Below are 18,150 nucleotides of genomic sequence, written 5' to 3'. Positions count from 1 at the left end.
AGCTTTACAAATATGTGTCGTTTATTAATTATAATTGTGATTAAGTTATGATAAAACATCGATAATTCTCGGTTTCGTTTTTTCTGGGACGCATTGTATAGGACCCTATATAGTTATTACAACCCCAGCAATTGACAAGTACCCATTACATTATAATACATACGGTCGTGGATAGCCCTGCTCAGCAATGGCAACATGCTGTCGTTGGTTTTCAGAGAGTTCCAAAGCAACGCATAGTACACAATATACGAACAGTAAAATATAATTTAACAAAGTTCAAAGAAAAACAAAATGAGACATGCAATACAAATAATCGGGGAGGGGGTGGATGTCGTTTTACGGTGGCTTTGGTAATCGTATATTAATTTCCGAAGCGGGAAGGATAGGGGTGAGTTACAGGCTCAAATTTATTTTTCTAATTAGGCAGGGATTAAGTTATTCAATATTTTATATGTTATTACAACAAAGTGATCATGTCTTCTTTTTACTAAGAATTGCCAGTCTATTAAGGCGTTTGTAACTACAGAACCAAAACATGGGATTCAGGTTTCATTCTTAATATTTTGTGATATTTGTAGTTTATCCGTATATTTCTTGAAAGCTGAGTTATAAAATAATATCACCATAATCAGATTGAGGAAGAATTAGTGATTATTTTGTAAATTAATTTAAAAGAAAACTCATTTAACGAACGTCTTAATCTTTCAAGAAAGCTTACCATTTTCCCAATCATTTTCAAAATAGTTTCAATATGCAACCTCCTATTTATATTTTCATCACATACCAGACCAAGGTACTTAAATGCCGAACTTGATTTAAAGGAGTGTTATGTAGTTTGCTTTGACATCATTATGGTTGCTTCCTAAAAGGATACAATACAGTTTTCTGACCATTGACACTTAACTTATTTTTTAACATGCAATTATAAACTTTTTCTAGGTCTGAATTTAAGATAAAGACCAGTTATGGTCATGCGATTGCATTGTGAAAGAAACGTTGTGGAATCGATCAGAAAAGGTTGATCATCTAGCATATGCTGCAAGGTTCTGAAATCATCAAAATGATAAGAAATTTGGCCCAGTCTTGATAAAGTTACAAGCACTGTACGTAGAAAGATGTATATGGGACTATCCCCACACGTAAGCGGCACGTGCATTGTATATCTATCAGGTCTAAATAAATATAATAATTTACCAAATATATCAATTAGTAGACGGTTTCTCGGCAAAATTTGTGTGATCACGTATTAGTCAAAACAAATCAGTCAGACCGCAGCGTGCGCGATAATGAGGCTGTGCGGCAATTTTTATTCAGATTCCCGTTCGTAAAACACGAGACCAGCCACGGGATTTTGGTAGCATCATTTTCTCGCCCTCGTATGGCTTACAGTGCAATTCATCATGGCGGAATCGTGGGGTAAGTCAATCTCTGAAATTTTCGCTGTTCTTTGACACCAAATTTGCCCAAATTTGTTACAATTTGTGCTTACTTTTATCGCAAACAAAAAGAGCGTTTTTTAGTCCTCGGAAATTAACCATTACATAGTGTCGTATTTTGCTTGTTCCTGACTGGTATTGATAATATTATTTCGAATTTTTGATAACCAGTCCATCATTTGATGTTGAAAACACGTAGATGCAAGTTATGTTTGAATAAGAAATATGCCCAAATTATTGGACTATATTTTGGAAATCTACCGGAAGTAGACGGAAAATGATTAGAAACCGCGGGGAATTGCTATGGCTACGGCCTTTTAGTCAGGAATGGCGGGGTTTCTTGTGTGTCGCTGCACGCTGTGCCATTGTGTGGCGCATATAGCAGGACTTTATGTAGTCCCATGTGTATATATTTTTGTCAGCTTTTTAGTTTTTGTTGTCGCAAATCGACAGCAATGTAAATAAATCGACTGCTCATTAGTCATTACTATTCATTATAAATCTAGATCAAATGATATGTTTTAAATGTATATTTACAAGGGTTTAAACATGTTTATACTAGTAATGAAGGGGTTTGATAACTGATCGAATTGTACTGGAATCCTGAGCTGAGCTGAGCGAGTGAGCTGAGCTGAGCTGGATAATACTTATTAGAATGACAAATTACTTACAGGATAATTAATTATATTAATTTGGAATTCTCAAACTTTGGTTCTGCCTTCTGCTCAACTCAAGTTACAGCCAGCCACAGAAATAAGCAGCACCTCCTTGTGCGACCTATATATTAATATTATGATTATGAACAGAGCAGAATTAAAACAAAAAGCCAAAGGTAAATACTTACATTTTAGAACTTGTGCACATCTTGAAAAATGAAGGGAAAACTTCATGAATCTGACACCTGTAATTTGTTTTCATTTAAAATAATAAATTTGAAAGCAAGCCAGTTTTGTCTACCATAAATGGCTAGCTACTTTGATAAGATCTTTTCAAATCCCCATACATTGAACTAAGCCATTTCATTCTTCTTATCATTTTTTGTTGTTTTTCTGCAGACGCACTCAACCATCGAAGCTTGCGGGACATTGAGAGACATCACACATCAGGCTCCATTGCATTCCTGGATCAACATTTGCTGCACTCCATGCCTTTGTTTGTTTTACTGGTTATTTATTTGAAGACTCAACTGCAGTTTTGATTCACGTTGGAACAGACAATCTTGAACAGGGAGTTTGGGAAAAGGACGAGAAGGATTTTGTTCAGCTTATTCCTTTCAATAAAACAAAAATCTCTGATACTTCCAATGTTCCAAGGTGGGATTCCGGAGCTTCACACAAACAAAGCATTTATTATATTAATAGAAAACTGACTGAACTGTCACCTTTATACAACAATTTAACAATATTTAACTAATATATTTAACTCTAATAATACTTTTATTCTCAGCGACACATTTTATGCGTGTGATGGTCTCAACATAAATGTCAAAGTCAGTTTATGAATAAAATATAAATATTAGAAAATGCAAATTTTATTCCTAGTCCTATCGCATTTGTTATTTGTTGTAGTGTTAAATAATACATTTTTTGTCCGTTTACTAGGCTATTCAGAAGAAACCAGACCAGGTTTTCTTCTGGGTTAGTTGGCATGAATTTTGATTAAGAAATGTGAATAACCCAGACCTGTTAAATAATAGCCCCCCCCCCCCCCACCCCCACAAAAGAAAAACATTCTTTTTAAAAGATATTTTTTGCAGATTTGTATTTCATCCAGAAATGGTACCTACACAGGGTAAACATAATATAAATAGTCAAGTATTGACATATTTTGATATGTTGGTGAATTTTGTGATGGTGGTGATGGCGACGGTGGAGATGATGGCTATGGTGATGATGATAATGATGACGGTGATTATGATGGCAGTGGTGATGTCAGTGGTGATGGCGATCATGATGGATATGGTGATGATGATAATGATGACGTTGATTATGATGGCTATGGTGATGATAATGATGACAGTGATCATGATGACGATGATTATAGTGACGATGGCGATGATGTTCTTAAAGGCAATGCTGATGGTGGTGATGATGATGTAGGTGGTAACGGCGATGATGGCTATGGTGATGATGATAATGATTGTGATGGCGATGACGATTGTGATTGTGATAATAATGTTGAAGATGAAAATTAGAATTCTACAAGTTTCATTTGAGCCCTTCTGCCAACCGCACACTAATATTTCTATCCGAGGGTCAGATTACACACAAACAAACCCCGAAAATAAATTTTCAGATATATATATATTCCGCGGGTCACTTTAAAACAAAATCAAACAGAAAAGAGAATGAGGGAAAGAATTTTGTAATATTTTATTTCCAGGAATACACATGAACTGGAGTAACGCAATTGACAAAAGAATTATGAAATAAAATATTACCATCATCGAATGTCTGGGAATTACCAAAAGAAAGTCCTGTTTAAATTCCTGCGAATCGACGCAATGCTATATATAACGTGGTATCCCCCGGTTGATCTCGTTGCGAAACGCTCGTCGATCGGCCATGTCTTATTTTCCGCCGGAGTCTATTATGCATCAGCTACTACTTTGCTAGTTCCTGACTAGTATTGAAACAAACATTGACAGGAAGTATGATATTATGTTAGGAAAATATCTACATTATGTGGGAAGCCAAAATTCAGCGAGATGCACCCCCGATAAAAATGGTTATTTAACGTGTATATCCGACTCTTCAAATATTTTTTGTTGCAAGTTTTTGTTGGTGTTTTTTTCACATTTTAAAACTTCACTCACTATTTATTGAATAGTACATTATAATGTTTATAGTTCTGGCTCAATATTCATGACGAATTCAATGTCATTAAATGAATCCTGAGCATAGCAGAAAGATGATAACTGTGCCATGTTTTTGCTTATTACGTATTCATGAGGAGCAAAAACGTGCATACGACTTGAATAAATACGGGCGATTTGGCGAGCGCTGCGGTGTGACTGAAATTCTTTCCCATCATTGGTAATAAGAGCTTCCATTTTATTATTTGAGAGGGGGCGTTTCCAAAACTAGCCTTTACCTTTAAATGCAAGTTCACTTATTATATTGAAAGGTAAGAAAAATACAGGACAGTGTCATCGGCATGTAATTGGACTTAGCACGATTTTACACATTTAACTAATTAGTTTATATAAATAACAAAAAGCAGAGATAACAGACTATGAACCCGTTTGGGACTCCACAGGTTATAACAGATTCAAATGAAAGCTCGGAATTTACAAATACCTGACATACTATGCCTGTCATATAACTTTTCAAACATGCACAAGGGATACCAGTAATTCCTTTTTTTATAAGCCTCGTAATCCAAATATCGCAATTTACCGTTCAAAAGCTTTTTTAAGTCAACGAAAACAGCACTCGCATATTCATTTTTATCGATTGCCTAAAGTCAGTGCTATCTTCATGAATGTATATACTATGAGCAAATAAAATGGCACTCTTATGATTTTCCTTTTTTCAACAGATCCTTTCTTCTCTTTTTTGACGATCTTCCCCAGTTTCTCTCTTTCCGTTTCTCTTTTTCTGTTCTTACTTTATTATGAAAATATTTGTTTATTATTATTATCATTATGCAAGAGTTTCATCAGGATGGCTGGAATAATGATTTTAAAGTTCTTTGAACGCAGCCAAAAGGAAAATTTACCTGTAACAGTTTCGATGTCTATATAGTTTATTATCATTTTGAAGTGTAATATGTTGAACAATTTTTCTTCACTTCTTATCCCATTTTCATTTCTTAATTTGTCAGTTCGTGTGAATTTATTCTTTTATATAATTTTGAGCAATGCAACCAAGTACCCTTTGTATGTATCAATCGTTGGACTTTAACAAAAAAACTAATTTACTTTCAATGAAGCGACATAAATGAAATACAAAAGTATCATATGATTGCCTCGTTCTCTTATTACAGCAATGGGACGATGAGATTGCCAGGATGTCGCAGTCGTGGGTTGACCATTGCGACCTCAGACGCAACCGCCCTTCTTCAACAGAATGGAGTGCATGTAGTTTAGGCAGGAGCTTCGACGTTATATACGACGAATCGGATTTTTTGGACGTATTGGATGAGTGGAATAATGAAGATTATACCTTTGAAGACAACACCTGTATTAACGATAAATGTTATTATTACACTCAGGTAAGTTTCAAAGCTCAAAACCTGTTCTAGCCATTGACAATACATACAATTAACAACTAAATTATTCATACCCGTACCAAGTTTGGTCATTTTCAAGTTTGTGATTTTTTTTCTTTTTTTTTCTTCCTTATTTATGTTTCCTGAAAATGTGACAAAATGCAACTTCTATCTAAAAGTATTCAACAAAGGCCCAAATTCAACCAGTCCGCCTTTTATTCTTCAGTAACGAAAACATTAAATCAAAAGTTAATAATATTATTATTTTAATTATCATTATTATTATCATTATCCTTGTGTATATATATATATATATATATATTATGTTTCATTTTGGTACAAACAGATGGTGCGGGCTACAACTTCTTTCGTTGGATGTGGCATGGCTGATTGTATGAAAGTCAAATTTGTCTACTGTATGTACAGTCCCAGGTAATTTATTGTCATCATGGCATGATCATTGTTCCCATTTTTCTCGGGGATATTGACACATACACACGCACGCACACAAACGCATACACTGTTAAACAAGGTTTTGTACATTATATTTGGATACATGTTCGCAATATATGATGAAGATAGAGAAGATTAATGCTTTAAAACCAACAGTTTATCAGGTCACGTAACCTAATAAAAACGGTTGGATTTAAAGCGGATGAACTCCTCTATCTTCATCATAGCGTACTTGTATTCATATATATATATATATATATATGTATATGTATGCGTGTGTGTGTGCGTGTGTGTGTGTGCGGGTGCGTGCGTGTGTGTGCGTGTGTTTGTGTTTGTGAGTTAGGAGGTTGTAGGAATTTTGAAGAAAAGAATAATCCAATTATTTTTAACAATAAAGATTTCTTATTGAAAAAGAAAATGATTTTTGATGAGGAGTTGTTTACACGCAATATAATTTTAAGTCAAGATATTTTTGCTGAAAATGGCATGCGGGCAATATCATATTTTTATAATTTGAAAGGATAACTGGAGTTTAGTGGATGTAAAAGAGTATGATTTTTTTAAAGCAGTTTAACAGTACTGTGAAGCTCCTCAGAGATGTATTATCGAGGAATGTTTATGAATATTTTATAGAGAAGTTACACAATTTATTTGTCTTGAAGATTCATGATGGACGGGAATTTTCAGATTTTTCAAATAAGGTATGTAGGGAGATATTTACTAGGCCTAGGAAAGTTACTCTTGTTAACAGACTAAGAGAAATTCAGTATAAACTGCTTCATGGAGCAATATATACTAGAGAACATTTATTCAGATTCGGCTTTGTTGTAGATAACTTGTGCTCATTTTGTAAGCAAAAGATAGAAACATATTAACACTTGTTCTGGGAGTGTGTACATGTTCAAAGATTATGGCAAAATGTAATAGCTAAGTTTGAGCTATGGGAATTAAGGTCTATCGACTGGATAGATATTCATTTAGGTTTGTCCGGTAACTCCCCACGAATAAAAAATGTTAATACCATTATTTTTGCATTGAAATATTGGATATATAGATGCAGGGGAAAGTCCGTAATATTGACTTTGAGGGAGTTTCAAAAAGAACTGTTAGAATTTAGGGAAGAAGAAAGGAATATTGCAGGGAGGGCAGGTAAATTGGCCTTACATTTACAGAAGTGAGAACAAGTAAAGTTTTCATGAACTTTTTACACTGGACTATTGTGGCTATTGTAGCCTCGCATAAATGATTTTGTTTTAAATGTTTTGAATAGATTGTTTCTGTTTGTCTGTCGCTCCGATGTGGGGTATTCTGAGGGGGCTAGGAACAGTGTGTGGTGGAAGTGTGGTCGGGTGGTGTGTGTGTCGCATGATGGGGGGGGGGGGGGGGGGGGGTAGTAGTGTGTTTGGTTGGAGGGGGTTATTTGTTTTATGTTACAACTGATTTCATATTTGTTTTCATCAATTCTACAATCTATGTAATGTAAATGTTTTGAATTCATGTCAAGGAAAAACAACTGTACTTTATTTCTAAAAATTAATTTGTATTGATTGGAATCAATAAAAAAAAAAAGGAAAAAAAAGGAAAAAAATGTATGAAATCCAACAGCTTTTAATAGGTTTTTATTAGATTTAAGGTAAGAAACTGTTCTTTTATATGTTTTTGTGTCATTCTATATAAAGCAACTTTAACGATATCCGTGTGAATGTACTTTACCACTTTCATGACAACTCAGAGTGAAATGAATGACTTTAGTTCATAAAATCATGAGAAAACAAAGTTGGTCGAGTTGTTCGGATCGAGTGAAACCCTACCCTGGACAGCTAGACCCATTCAAGTTGCCCAGGGTCGATCTGTCCGGTAGGCGGGCTGTTAGGACCCATATAGAGACATACTCATATATGTATATATATACAAATAAATTATTATGGAAATTCGCCCGTCATGGTTATAGAAATATATTTTTTTTAATTGAATAAAGATTCTTGTGAGTTTCAATTCACTATAACCGGTTTCAATTCATTTCGTCAGATAGTGCATTCAACATTACAAACAAGTGCAACAAACTGTATACAAAAAAATGAGTACATGACTGTACTTATGTATTGTTAAATCATAGTCATAATCATTTCATATCTATCTCTCTATACCTGTGAAAATATATATCGGAGAAACAGGAGATAGTTTAAGGAAAAGAATGATAATTTATCGTCAACACATCAGAAAAAAAGAAAAAAAACTTAATGTAAAGTAAACATGTATCGTAATGTGCAAAATATGAAAAAATTAAAAAAAATTGAGGCTATACATACAATTCTATACATTAAGAACAGAAAACGAAACTAAAAAATAAAATCCCCCTTCTCTGCCCCCAAGAAAAAAGTACAATGCATTTTATTCATAAATTTCAACCACAGCTTAAGAAGTTTCAATTAAAAATAGTGAAGAATGATGGGATTATTAAATAAAACTTGTTATGAGTTGAAGTCTTGATATTGAATGGTTCTTTTACTATCTTCCAGTGGTGACGAAACCCAACGCCCATACGAATCAGGTGTGCCCTGTTCTAGTTGCCCTGATAGTGAAGGAGATACATATAGCTGCGAGAATAATCTTTGCACCTGTAAGTATTCAATTCAGTTCAATGCAATTCAATCAAAATTTATTTATAGGGGAAGTCAACCCTGGGATTGAGTTGGTATTAATAAAAGCGGAAAAATGAAAGAAATAGATTAGTGACAATTTAGGCAATATCAGATTAAATTAGAAAAGTTATGAATTTTTGAAGGTGTCATCAGTGGGAAACGAATTGGCAACACTATGACGTATCATGCGAGCTCCTCTTCAATTCTCACTGTACAGAAAATTTCATAAACTTTCATTTTCTTAGTAATTGGTGACAGAATGTTAATTGTCATACGGGGGTTGTATAAAGACATATTTGCAATAATTATATTGAGGGTAAATTTATGATTGAAAATTTCCTAAAGGGAAAATATAATTTTTGGAAGTGTTTTAGTACAACCGTGGACCTACTACAAACAGGGAAAATTGGAGGAGAACTCACAAGCTACGTCACATAGTTGTCAATTTGTATTCGATTGATCGCACCTGCAACAATTAATAACTGTCCTATTTCTAATCGGTTTTTGCTCAAACTTTCACTGACCTGTTTCTTTCATTTTTTCTGCTTCTATTAAAACTGCTTTTATTAAAACCAATACATTATCAGAGTGGACTTCCCCTTTAAACATGTCTGGTAGTCTGAATTGTACATGTTTCTACACTGCAAGTAAAATACAATATTTATACAAGTTGCAGTAATGAGAAAGCATGTACAATAGAAAGTAATAGGTACATGAAATAGATTATAAAATTGTAAAACAAAAGCCTATAAATGACTGTTAAATGCATTTATTTAGCATTGCATCCAATTACCTCACTGCTCTCAGTGTTAGTATATTGCACGATAATAAACAGTACTAGGTCAATGAAAAGGAAGGGTGTGTTTCTGGAAAGATAATTACTGCAAGCACAGTGGGGGATCCAGGGGGGGGGGGCCGAAACGGCCGCGGCCCCCCCTATTGGCGGCGCAAAAAAAAGGAAGAAAAGAAGAGAAAAAAAGAAAGGAGAAGAGGAGAAGAAACAAGGGAAACGCCCTCGGCGGTCTCGCCTGCATAATACAATTCAATATGATAAACCAGAATGTCAATGACGTAGCGCTCATCCGCATCTCGCAACAACAAATATCCTAAATTTTATGTGGTACACTTTTGAACTGGTCAAAAAATAAAAATTTGATGCCCTGGAAGGGACATAATTTCATTTCATTTGCATAAAGTACCATAAATAATCAATGGAGCAAAATCTCACAATTCTGTGTAGAATTCTAGTGTTCCAAATTTAGCTCTACTAGATAAGACAAACCAAATCAAAATCGGTCAAGAAATGAGGGAGAAGAAGCAATTTTTGTTATTTTTGGAATAAATTTGCATAAATTACCATTATTAATTAATGGAGAACAATTTCAAAATTTGGTGTAGAAGTTTAGTGTACCAAAGTTAGCTCTACCAGATAAAGCAAACCAAATCCAAATCGGTCGAGAAATGAAGGAGAAGAAGCATTTTTTGTGATTTTGAATAAATTTGCATAAATTAGCATAGATAATGAATTTCACGATTCTGTTTAGAAGTTTTAAACCCCCCCCCCCCCCTCCTAGCCCTATCATATGAAACAATCAGAATCAAAATCGGTTGAAAAATAACGAAGAAGAAGCATTTTGAAAATCTTGATGTTGATGCCACAACAAAGTCCAAGTTTGTTGACCTTAAATGACATTTGACCTTAATTTAGTGACCTGAAATTCTACTCACATGATTGGGGAGATTTGATAACCCTATAGTCCAAGTTTCATTGACTAAGAACTTATACTTTCAAAATTATATCAAAAATTCAAAAACTTAACCTTAGGTTAAGTTTTCGATGATGATGCTACAACATAGTCCAAGTCTGTTGACCTGAAATGACCTTTGACCTTGACTTTGTGATCTGAAATTCTACTCACATGATTGGGGATACTTGATTACCCTATAGTCAAAGTTTAATTGACTAAGAACCTATACTTTAAAAATTATATCAAAAATTCAAAAACTTAACCTTAGGTTAAGTTTTTGATGTTGACGCCGCCGTCGCCGTCGCCGTCGCCGCCGTCACCGGAAAAGCGGCGCCTATGTCTCGCTTTTTGCTACGCAGGCGAGACAAAAAGGAGAAGAGAAAAGAAAGGAGAAGGGAAAAGAAAAGGGAAGAGAAGAGAAAAGAGAAAAGAGAAAAGAAAAGATAAAGAAGAAAGCCCAACTCCCCCCCCCCCCTCTCTCTCTCTCTCTCCCACTCCGGGGTCGGAGGGACCGAATTTGTGTTCCCAAAATTTCCGATAAAGAGTTACTTTTCACGCAACAAAGTCCGGCCCGTAATACACAAAAATCCGGGCCGGCCCGTACTGACTTACACCGGAGGTGCTTTCAAAGAGAGGAAACATACATGTGCGTACCCTATACAGAGTGGGGGGGGGGGGGGGAAGAAAAGTCGGTGAGAAAGGGGGGAAGACAAGGATATGGCGCTAAGTGACAGTAACGACGATAAGGAAAAACTGTAATCGGGAGATTTGGGGTCATTCCAGAAGGCTTGGCAAACGTTATTGAATAAAGGGGGCCGGGCCGGCCGTATAAAATCTCGGGCCGCGGATTCAAAGTTAAAAGTAAAAAACAGCCCCTGCGCTGCAAAGGTCATCACTCTTTAGTGAGAAATTTGAAAAGGGCACAATATTTTGGATGTCTTTTAAATAGAAGCTATATACTCAACATTTTAAATTAACGGTAGGGCCGCTTCATAACTCCTATTTTCCCTTCATTATTTTGGATTCAGCTCATACCAACTCGCTTGTGCTTGTATTTGAACTCATGTTGGTAGTAATCATGGACAGGGGCGGCAATCCTGCATGGGTCCGATAGAGAGACACGTCCCCCAGGAAATTTAGAAATATAGCTAGAAAGAAATATAGCGGAATTTTCTAGAATGCATAATTTCAACGTTGCAAAATCTCGCTTGGTCGCTACGCCCCGGCCCTCGCCCGATAACACAAAACTATGATATGACGCTCCCGGCCGTGATTTATCCATGGTTGGTGTAATAGATCTTTTTTCCCTTTCATTTCTACTAACCTAATTGTGTGCTATCACAATCATGATTGTTTCATTTTCAATTTAAAGCAGGCGCGTAGCCAGGGGCGGTAAGGGCAGTAAGAGGACATAGGACGAAAAAGGAGCAGACAAAGACAAAAAATTGAAAATTCTGACAAGTCGAGAACGGTACAACGAATTGTTTTTCTTTCTCTAATAATTTAATGAAATGTCAAAGTTTCCGCGCTTCGCTCGGAAGGGGGGCAACTGAAATCAGACAAGGAATGGTAAAACGAATCGTCTTCTTTGTCTAATAATTTAATGAAACGTCAGAAGTTTACGCGTTACGCGCGGGAAGGGGAAAACTGAATTCAGCTAAGGATTTAAAGACGAGAATGGAACAACGAATCATCTTCTTTCTCTTATAATTTAATGAAACGTCAAAGATTTCGCGCTTCGCGCGGGAGGGGAAAACTGAATTCAAACAAGGATTCAGAGACGAGAATGGTACAACGATTCGTCTTCTTCCTCTAATAATGTAATGAACTGGCAAAGCTTACGCGCTACGCGCGGGCGGGTAAAAAAACTGAATTCAGACAAGGATTAAGAGTCGAGAATGGTACAAAGAATCGTCTCCTTGCCCTTATAATTTAATGAAACGACAAAGCTTCCGCGCTTCGCGCGGGAGGGGGGTGCACTCAATTCAGACAAGGATAAAGAGTCGAAAGTGGAACAACGAATCATCTTCTTTCTCTAATAATTTCATTAAACTATGAAAGGCCAAAGCTTCCGTGCTTCGCACGGGAGGGAGGCGGGCTGAATTTAGTCAAGTAATAAGAGTCGAGAATGGTACAACAAATCTTCTTTTTTCTCTAATAATTAATGAAAGGCCAAAGCTTCCGCGCTTCGCGCGGGCTGGAGGAAACTGAATACAGACAAGGATTAAGAGTCGAAAGTGGAACAACGAATCATCTTCTTTCTCTAATAATTTCATTAAATTATGAAATGTCAAAGCTTCCGCCCTTCGCGCTGGAGGGGGGGCTGAATTCAGTCAAGAAATAAGGGTCGAGAATGGTTCAACAAATCTTCTTGTTTCTCTAATAATTAATGAAAGGCCAAAGCTTCCGCGCTTTGCGCGGGCTGGAGGAAACTGAATTCAGACAAGGATTAAGAGTCGAGAATAGTACAAAGAATCGTCTCCTTTCCCGTATAATTTAATGAAACGTCAAAGCTTCCGCGATTCGCGCGGGGGGGGGGGGACTCAATTGAGAGAAGGATTAAGAGTCGAAAATGGAACAACGAATCATCTTTCTCTAATAATTTCAATTATTTTCAATTATGAAAGGCCAAAGTTTCCGTGCTTCGCGCGGGAGGGGGGGCTGAATTCAGTCAAGTAATAAGAGTCGAGAATGGTTCAACAAATCTTCTTGTTTCTCTAATAATTAATGAAAGGCCAAAGCTTCCGCGCTTCGCGCGGGCTGGAGGAAACTGAATTCAGACAAGGATTAAGAGTCGAAAATGGAACAACGAATCATCTTCTTTCTCTAATAATTTCATTAAATTATGAAACGTCAAAGCTTCCGCCCTTCGCGCTGGAGGGGGAAAACTGAATTCAAACAAGGATTAAGAGACGAGAATGGTACAACGATTCGTCTTCTTCCTCTAATAATTTAATAAACCGTCAAAGCTTACGCGCTACGCGCGGGCGGGGGAAAACTGAATTCAGACAAGGATTAAGAGTCGAGAATAGTACAAAGAATCGTCTCCTTTCTCTTATAATTTAATGAAACGTTAAAGCTTCCACGCTTCGCGCTGGTGGGGGAAAACTGAATTCAAACAAGGATTAAGAGACGAGAATGGTACAACGATTCGTCTTCCTCCTCTAATAATTTAATAAACCGTCAAAGCTTACGCGCTACGCGCGGGCGGGGGAAAAACTGAATGCAGACAAGGATTAAGAGTCGAGAATAGTACAAAGAATCGTCTCCTTTCCCTTATAATTTAATGAAACGTCAAAGCTTCCGCGATTCGCGCAGGGGGGGGGGGGGACTCAATTGAGAGAAGGATTAAGAGTCGAAAATGGAACAACGAATCATCTTTCTCTAATAATTTCAATTATTTCCAATTATGAAAGGCCAAAGTTTCCGTGCTTCGCGCAGGAGGGGGGGCTGAATTCAGTCAAGTTATAAGAGTCGAGAATGGTTCAACAAATCTTCTTGTTTCTCTAATAATTAATGAAAGGCCAAAGCTTCCGCGCTTCGCGCGGGTTGGAGGAAACTGAATTCAGACAAAGATTAAGAGTCGAGAATGGTACAACAAATCGTCTTCTTTCTCTAACAATTAAGGAAAGGTCAAAGCTTCCGAGCTTTACGCGTAATAGGGGGAGGCAGGGGACAGCGGGCTGCCCGAATATGAGTTTTTGATATCTTTTCTCGTTTATTTGGGTGATAAATAACACTTTGACACAAAATACATATTATGCTTAAATTGTTGCTCGCTCGCTTCGCTCACTATTTCGAATTTTGAAACCAGAAAATTACTTTTCGGGCAAGAGGCTATAGCCCCCCCCCCCCCCCCCCCCAATGAAAATGTCAAAAATTGTACCGGTATGGTGCTTCTAATATGACCTTTTTAGTATTGGTATGTTGGGTGGAAAAACGGTCTGCGCAATATTCAAATTTCCGGCCCCCCCCCCCTATTGGAAAATCCTGGATCCGCGCCTGAAGCAACAGAAAAGGAGATATTAGATACTAAATAGACGAAGAAAGAGAGTGGTGGATTCTATTTCAAACAGGAGAAAAAAATAAAGCTACCCATTTTCACTCGGCTCGATTTCATCAAACTTACCACCGATGTTAACTTGCCTTTAAATAATATTGTTGTAATGCGTGGTGGATGAATTCGATGCGTTATATTTATAATAATGATAATAGTGAACATTTATAATGCGCCATGTCTGTACAAATTGACACTTCATGTGCAGTTGTGAGAAAATTGTATAACTGTGGGCATACGACTATTAAATGCTTAGTCCAGTCCAAAAATAATTTACTTTAATACATGCACCAAAAAAAAAGGGAAACAGAGCCCCCAAAATGAGTAAAATCAAATAACTAATAAGGAAGCTATGAATTTTAGTATTAAAAACTATCGAACTAAGAAAATCACTCAAATTGCCAATTTGGTTATTAGCTTGTGACGTCATTGCCTCACTATTTATCAATTGCGTTATGTATTTTTGATTTCCCTTTTTATCCCCAGAAACTTGATTTCCCCATGCCTTTTACCCAGGTTATATGATATTGCGTGCATGACATTTCACAAAATCTTTCATGAACTTTCAAGAATTGAAACTATTTTCTAAATGTTGTATATTCATAATCATTGATTTTTATATAAATATTTTATCAAAATTTACATTTTTCATGATTTAAATGAAAAAAATTACTCTATATATTATCAATATAACTTGGATGCTGGTGTGCGCAAAAAGGATTTTTAGGGGGAAAATTCGAAATTTATATTATCAATATGAGAAAACAATTAGTGGATAGTGAAGTAATGAGGTCACAGACTCATGAGTGAGTTCCCAATTTGTCTTGTGATTTTCAAAGTTGTTCATGTCATTAAAATTCATAACTTTTTTATTATTTATCCGATTTTGCTCAAACTTTGTTTTGATTGGTTTGTCTGATTTTTCTGCTTTTATTGAAAGTAAGTTGGGTTTTTTTTAAGTGGACTTGCCCTTTAATTAGGTCACGAAAGAAAGTCAAATACACATAAGTTTAAGTTTAACATTTTTTCATAATTATTCTCTTTTTCAGGGGATCGCTAATGGCTTGGCAAGGCTGACATGACAACGAGATTGGACTGAACTACCCAACGTCAACACGTTCAAAGGACCTGATTATGTTTTAATTTTTCTTCTACTCATCAAACCGCCATACAAACCACGGCGGGTTTCATTTTTTAAAGGGTAAAACCTGCTGGTTGTGGTTTACTTCAGTTAATATATATAGAGACCTTCTTTTTATTTTTAGTTCGAAATCTGTGTTGGTAATATCTATACTTTTAAAGCAATGTTATATACTGCATTCTATTCAACATTGTCTTGAAGACTACAATGCTGTTTGCAGACATGGGAATTCTGATTTGCTTTCTTAATTTTTATCGTTTATGTCTCTGTAACCATTTTTTGCTTTTATTTGATGCTCTCTCTCTCTCTCTCTCTATTTTACCATTATTTAAATCTTGAATTTGTTTATCATCAATTCAATTCAATTCAATTCAATTTCGGTTTTATTACAAATATACCAAATAAAAAGTCCAAAGACTAACAATAATTGGCTTACAATGTATTATATAAAAATGCATAAAAAACAGTAGATTTAAAAATTCAGTAATAAGTTAAAGTACATTGCTCGCATTGTATCATATAAAAATGCATTAAAAACATCAATGAATTTATTCGTTGAAAGACATACTACATTATTATCCCTAGCATATAACTTTATTTCGTTCATTCAATTGCAAACGTATACTTCGTTTAAAATGAGAAGTCTTCTGTCACAGCCCCAAATGTATAAACCAAGTTAAGTCACATTTCAGGGATTTCAGGGAGGACGTTCCTGAAATCAATAAAAGTGCCCTTATATATACAGTTCGTCCCAGAAAAAACGAAACCGAGAATTATCGATGTTTTACCATAACTTAATCACAACTATAATTAATAAATGACACATATTTGTAATGCTCAGATCAAATTGATTTTAATCACTAACGCGTGAATATGCATCATATAAATTGCATCAAAGGAAAGAGGAGGATCTCAGCTTTACAAATATGTGTCATTTATTAATTATAATTGTGATAAAACGTCGATAATTCTCTGTTTCGTTCTTTTCTGGGATGCACTGTATATACGCAGCGTACGAGATGGCAATAGAAGGGTCAATTTTACTACTTTGGAGGGGATTTTTTTTTCTTCTCCCGGAGGGGCCAGTATAAATAGGCAATTTGTGCTTAAAATAGGCAATAACAGGATCATCAGGAGGGGGGTGTATATAATTTACTCGCCTTAGGCAATAGGTCTATTCAAAATATAGAAGGAAAATATCTCAAAAGTAGACCTCATAAATTGAGTATACTTTTATTAAAATCGTTTAAGTAACCCACCTTATACATCTGTCAAACTTTATCATTTGACGTGAATATTCGACCCTCTCTTAAGGGTATTTTTGGTAAAGTTATTTGTAAGCTCAACTTTAATACATTTTACTGTATTTATTCTGAATAAAAAGCTGGTATTTAATGGAAACAATTGAATGTCTTTGCATTTTTTATTTGTCTCAATTAGATGTTGATTCAATTTTTAAGTAGGCTGAGAGGCAAGGAAATATCCATATTTTTCCCCAAAGAGAAGAAAGACCTCGACAGTGAAAAACACGCGTTGTAAAGATTCATTATAAAAAAAAGTCAGAGGTAAAATGCCAGAGGTAGAAATAAACGTCAGAAGTGACAATTCTACACCATTTTGCCTCCACATTTCCTTTTCCCAGATCAATTAAAAAAGAAACATTCGATGAAGCTAAATCTCCAAACCAAGATCACTGCACTAGATGTTAACTTTTCATTATTTCTTCTTCCCCCTTTTGCTCTGTTCTTGTGAGTTCTTCGACATCATAATACTGAATGTTAGTGTCGCTCCATTTCAAACTACGTCAGCTAAGCGGGCCAGAGGTGGCCTTCCCATGGGCCAGGGAGGGGGGCACAGTGCCCCCTCCCCCACTTTTTCAAGTACCCAAAAAGTGCCCCTTTCTACATAGGAAAAGTGCTCTATTAGCTTAGTAAGAAGTGCCCGTTTGTACATAGGGAAAGTACCCCTTATACTTTGGCAAGTGCCCCTATTAATTTCGTAGATGTATCCCTTCCTCCTTTCATCGCTGATAAGTGCCCTTTTTTTTAAACAACATCAAGTCGTGTATAGGTGATTATTTCTTATTTTGATAACGGTGGTGATCTTGATGATCATGATGTTGATGATACCGATAGTAGGCCTGATAATAATGGTAATAACAATATTACTATTGTAATAATATTTATAAAAAAAACACTAATAATGATGAGAATAGTTATAATAATAATGATAATAATGACGATTATAATGATAATGATACTTATATTATTATTATTATTAAAATATTATTCTACTACTACTACTTCTGCTACAACTACTAATATTATTACCACTACTATACTAACCTATACACGAATTTATTTAAGCAATTGAATCCAATGACCGGGGTAATAATAATTACAATGTAAGGCGCTTAGAAACATATAGGAGTTCTATACAAAATGTCAGAAAAATCCATTAA

The 18,150-nt window shown here is 35.7% G+C and overlaps 1 protein-coding gene and 1 long non-coding RNA gene across 2 annotated transcripts in view; both read left to right on the top strand.

The window, feature by feature from the left end:
- The window catches only part of LOC100893066 (cysteine-rich secretory protein 2), a 32,544-nt gene extending 16,552 nt beyond the window's left edge, over positions 1–15,992 (top strand). Inside the window, exons 2-5 of the mRNA XM_030981732.1 lie at positions 5,424–5,651; positions 5,995–6,080; positions 8,621–8,721; positions 15,598–15,992. Coding sequence (XP_030837592.1) covers positions 5,448–5,651; positions 5,995–6,080; positions 8,621–8,721; positions 15,598–15,608 — 402 coding nt within the window. The 5' untranslated portion in view covers positions 5,424–5,447 and the 3' untranslated portion in view covers positions 15,609–15,992. The remainder of the gene's footprint in view (positions 1–5,423; positions 5,652–5,994; positions 6,081–8,620; positions 8,722–15,597) is intronic.
- On the top strand, positions 1,247–2,965 carry LOC115922592. The gene is made up of 2 exons (XR_004063494.1): positions 1,247–1,416; positions 2,492–2,965. It is a non-coding gene; the product is annotated as an uncharacterized LOC115922592 (long non-coding RNA).
- Positions 15,993–18,150: the final 2,158 nt, after the last annotated feature.

The sequence above is a fragment of the Strongylocentrotus purpuratus genome, unplaced genomic scaffold (genome assembly GCF_000002235.5).
Source record: "Strongylocentrotus purpuratus isolate Spur 01 unplaced genomic scaffold, Spur_5.0 spur5_scaffold_12, whole genome shotgun sequence".
NCBI lineage: Eukaryota > Metazoa > Echinodermata > Echinoidea > Camarodonta > Strongylocentrotidae > Strongylocentrotus > Strongylocentrotus purpuratus.
This window is presented reverse-complemented; position numbering and strand designations above follow the sequence as displayed.